The sequence below is a fragment of the Euphorbia lathyris genome, chromosome 1 (genome assembly GCF_963576675.1).
Source record: "Euphorbia lathyris chromosome 1, ddEupLath1.1, whole genome shotgun sequence".
Taxonomy (NCBI): domain Eukaryota; kingdom Viridiplantae; phylum Streptophyta; class Magnoliopsida; order Malpighiales; family Euphorbiaceae; genus Euphorbia; species Euphorbia lathyris.
In genome coordinates, this window is record NC_088910.1 from 106182739 (window position 1) to 106187255 (window position 4517).

The following is a 4517-nucleotide window of genomic DNA, read 5'->3' on the forward strand; positions in this document are numbered from 1 at the left end:
ATTTGTTATTCATGAATTTGATACTTCTCCCAATAAAAATCATAATTATATATTATATATGATTCGTGCAACACACATGTATTCTACTAGTTTATACTAATGGCCAAAACAAATGTGAAAATTGAAGAATTACCTTAATTTGAAAAGAAATAAAAGCATTGAAAACGAGGTTAAGAGAAAAAAAGAAAAAAGACAAAAAAATCTAGGGAAAGAAAGATGGTTGAGAAAATATAGAGAGATGGAAGGGTGGGTGGATAGCTAGACACAATCCAAAATATCATTAAAACTCAACAAATTATATCTTAAAAAGGACAAACAAATGATCTATTGTTAGAGAAACAAGACTGGTAGACAAGAATCCTTTTTTTTCATATTGAACATTAGCTCATCTATCTGTTCTTCAATTTCTAAACCCCACTCTTCTTTTTCATTTCTCAATTTGGAACAAACCTATCTAACTTTTTCAAAATTCGTTTCCAAATTGTTATCTGTTATTTTTTCTTTTTTCTTTTGCTTTTTATTTATCATTACATTACATTGCAGCCCAGAATTCTGGTGTTTCATAACTGAAAAATGGTGAAAATGATGATTGCATAACGAGGATAAAAAGGGGGGAAGATAAGGAATTGAGGATTAATTAATTTCTTGTGTGGCCCTTTTGAAAGAAAAGAAAAAGGGTGGGGGGAAGAGATTGAATAAATGTATAGATATAAGGAGGAGATGGAAGATTTGGGGATAATAGGAGGGTTAGTAGCTGTTCAATTTGTATATGCAGGAAATTCAGTTTTTCTGAGTTATTTAATGTCTCTTGGTTTTACACCTTATACTATTGTTATTTTCACTACTCTTGCTACCTTTCTTATTACCACTCCTGTTGCCATTTTATTTGAAAGGTACCCCTTTTTTATTTTTTTTATGTTTCGGTCTTCAATTTTTGGAAATTTATTCATGTTTTTCTAAGATTTTCTGATGAATTTCTGCAGAAGCAAATGGCCTAAGGAACTTACTTTGAAGTTGGTCATACAGCTTGTTTTTATTTCTTTTATGGGGTAAGCAATTCAATTAATTCTTCTTTTACTATGTTTCTGGGAAATAATTCATCTTAGAGGCTCCAATCGCGTTTTATATTCAAAATTGATTTTTCAATTCATTAGAGGTTTATTGTGACAAGAATTAAAAGATTAATAGCTTAATATATAAAAAACTTATCCATTAAAATCGAAATGATCAAAGCCTCGAACATGTATTTTGCCTATAAGATGTTTAACTTTTATTGGTATGATTAAAAATAGGAGTTGCTTATAAATTCTGTTGGTTGTAAGTTAAAGATGATAAAAATTTATATAGGATTAGCATATTTCTAGTCCCTCTATTTTATTTTATTTTTTAAAATATTTATAGCGAGAAATTTCTTTGATCTTGATCTTATTATGAGATAGTTCCGTCTTAATTAGTTGTTAATTGAATTAATGGTTCATGATTATCTTTAAAAAAAATTCAATTTGTAAGGACTAGGATGAACAATTAATTTGAACTCTACAAAATCAATTTCATCCAAAATAAACTTTAGGTATCAACGAGTGATGCATGTCTTTGTCAATTTGATGGTTAAATTAGCAAATGGATTCATAAAGTTCTGTTTTAGTCAAATTGATCCTTCAAAACTTAGTTGAGGGACTAAATTGACTCTTTATCTGAAGGACTCCTATAAATTAGTATTTTTGTAAATTTTCTAGTTAATACTTAATATTTTGTAAATTTTATATGTTTTGGCAGGGTGACTTTATTTCAGTCCTTTTTCTTAAAAGGGATTAAGCTAACTTCACCAGCACTAGCAACAGCAATGCCAAACCTTGCTCCTGGATTTATTTTCCTCATCGCATGGACAGTCAGGTAAAATTATATATTTGACTTGCTATTTAATTGTCACGTCATACTTCCTAAAAATCAATTATGTCTAAAATATTTATGTGATGATGTAGGTTAGAAAAGGTGAACCTAAGTTGCGTATACAGCAAAGTGAAGATAATGGGAACATTATTATGCGTAGCAGGTGCGATTACGATGAGCCTAATGCACAGTTCGAACAGAATTGATCAGCAAGATAAAGATTACAGTTTTGACAAGCAAAAGGTCATAGGTTGCTTGTATCTCGTTGCTGCTGTTTTTGTTCTTTCATCCAACGTTGTCTTGCAGGTATCTAATCGATGAAACAAATTTATAACTTTATCATTATCACACTTTCCATTCCAAAACACGTTATAGATATATATATATATATATATATATATATATATATATATATATATATGTTTTACACTTGTTCACGCGCTTGTGTACCTGCCAGAACCAATAGAAAAATTTAGTAAAAAGATAGATTTTTTTAGGATTAAATATCCGCGACGGAAGTGTTCATCGTCTATTTCTTTTAGGCATATTATCCATTTGGATCCTTAAACTAAAGCTTGAAAGTTAATTAGAACCTTAAACTATCAAAATCATCAATCAGGTCCTTAAACTAAAAAATAATCATCAATCAGATCCGTAAACTAAGGAAAAATCATCAATTGCGTCATCATCTTAAGTAAAAATCATCAACTGAGTATTATCGAAAATCATTCGGTTGAACAGATTAAAACTTTCTTCCCCAAATCCATCTTGAGTCAACACAAAGATCATTACAATTCATGTCAAATAGTTATAGTTTCTGATTTTAAAATATTATAAGGACTCAATTGATGATTTTTGCTTAGTTCAGGGACTTCATTGATGATTTTGATAGTTTAAAGTTCTAATTGACTTTGAAGTTTTAATTTAGGTGTTAAAACGAGTGTTATGCCTTTCTTTTATAATGTCAAATTTGTCATAGATTCTCGTAATTACAAAATTAGCTAATGTTTAGCGACGAATATTTCCGCCAGCGTAACCTTTGATATTTTTTCCCCGGAATCGGGATTCGATGGAATCTCCATGACCCCCCTACTTGAATAATTTTTAGGGGTCGGCCCGATTAGGCCAAACCCACAAACATATCTAGTATTTATTGATGCGGGATATGTTAACTTGTTGATTTTGTTAATTTTTAGCGACATAATGTGTGACATTACATGACAGGCTTCAACATTGGGTGATTTTCCAGCACCAACATCTCTATGTGCAATAACATCATTAATCGGCGTCATCATAACCGCAATTGTCCAGTGGTTCGTTGATTACACATTTGAAATTACTTGGCCGCTAATAAGTGTCGGAAAACTAATCGCCTACTCTTTAATGGTAATTAATCCAATAACCAATTCAAAATTTTCGTTAATCATGTTATAATCTCAAATAATTAATTAATTACTGTAAAATGACAAAAAAAATATAGGCAGGTGGAGTAGGTGGAGCATGTGTAAGCTTCAATGGATGGGCAATGAAAAAAAGAGGACCAGTTCTTGTATCCATGTTTAGCCCAATTTCAACTGTCGTCTCTGTTATTCTCTCAATTGTCACTTTAGGCGACACTATTAAAATCGGAAGGTAATTTTTCATTAATTTTGGGTAATTAAATTATAGTTTAGGCTAATTAATTTATAATTAAATGTTAATGAATGCAGCTTAGCGGGTATGGTACTGATGTTTACTGGATTATATTTCGTGCTATGGGCAAAGGGAAAAGAGAAATTCGGACATGGAGATACATTGGAAAGTTTAAGTGAGTTGGAATCGAAGAAACCTCTGTTAAGTTGACAAAGGATAGGATGTAATAATTAAATTAAATTAATTGTAATTTATGTTTTTCATTAGGCAGAAAGAAAGAAGGTAGTGATCAATACACACAACTGATGGACACAAGCTTGGATTAATACGTACTTTCAATACTTCCAAAATTTCAATTTACTCCTTAATCATCATTATGTTCCCTAATTAATTACAACTCTGTATACAAAAAATAAATATTTATTGGGGAAGGGTATAATATAATTCAAGTTATGTTTAATGACAGAAAAAAAAAAATTATATGTGTATTGCTGTTTTATATTGCTTATGAGTATTTCCATTTTATTAAATTGAAAGAGGAGTTTTTAGGGTTTTAAAATTATATGTTAATAATAAAGCCATAATCATTCTCCGGTCCTCAGTCTTTCATTTTTTAGTGTATTAAGTTCTTGATGTTTTATTTGGAAACATTAAATTCATGTTCATTTATTTTTATAACGTTGTCAAATTAGTCAATTGTGAATATTTAATTCAGTTTTAAAAATGTTATTTATTTCATCTGTATTTGAAATTATAGTTTTTATAGTTGAAAATAAATTTTTTACAAGTTTTTCTATGGTCATAATATATATTTTAAATATTATTTCGGACTGTTAAAAATTAAAATTTCAAATACAATTGAAATGAATAATACTCTATTAACCTAATTTTATCTTCAAAGCTGACTTTTATGGTCATTAGGAGTTTAATGTGATAGAAAATAAAACATTAGAGATTTAATGTGTTCGGATAAAAGATCAAGGGTTTAATGAAAA

The 4517-nt window shown here is 29.4% G+C and overlaps 1 protein-coding gene across 1 annotated transcript; it reads left to right on the plus strand.

Annotated features, from left to right (window-relative positions):
* Positions 1-313: 313 nt before the first annotated feature.
* LOC136213037 (WAT1-related protein At5g47470) lies at positions 314-4006 on the plus strand. The gene is made up of 8 exons (XM_066002805.1): positions 314-893; positions 984-1049; positions 1777-1893; positions 1983-2196; positions 3115-3276; positions 3371-3522; positions 3600-3697; positions 3790-4006. The coding sequence occupies exons 1-8, from the start codon at positions 700-702 to the stop codon at positions 3846-3848; spliced, it is 1062 nt and encodes a 353-aa protein (XP_065858877.1). The 5' UTR covers positions 314-699; the 3' UTR covers positions 3849-4006.
* Positions 4007-4517: the final 511 nt, after the last annotated feature.

Coding starts and splice junctions, on each gene's coding strand:
- LOC136213037 (XM_066002805.1), top strand. CDS start 700: ATGTATAGATATAAGGAGGAGATGGAAGATTTGGGGATAATAGGAGGG. Junction 1,050..1,776: donor GTTTTTATTTCTTTTATGGG/GTAAGCAATTCA, acceptor ATGTTTTGGCAG/GGTGACTTTATTTCAGTCCT. Junction 3,523..3,599: donor GACACTATTAAAATCGGAAG/GTAATTTTTCAT, acceptor TAATGAATGCAG/CTTAGCGGGTATGGTACTGA.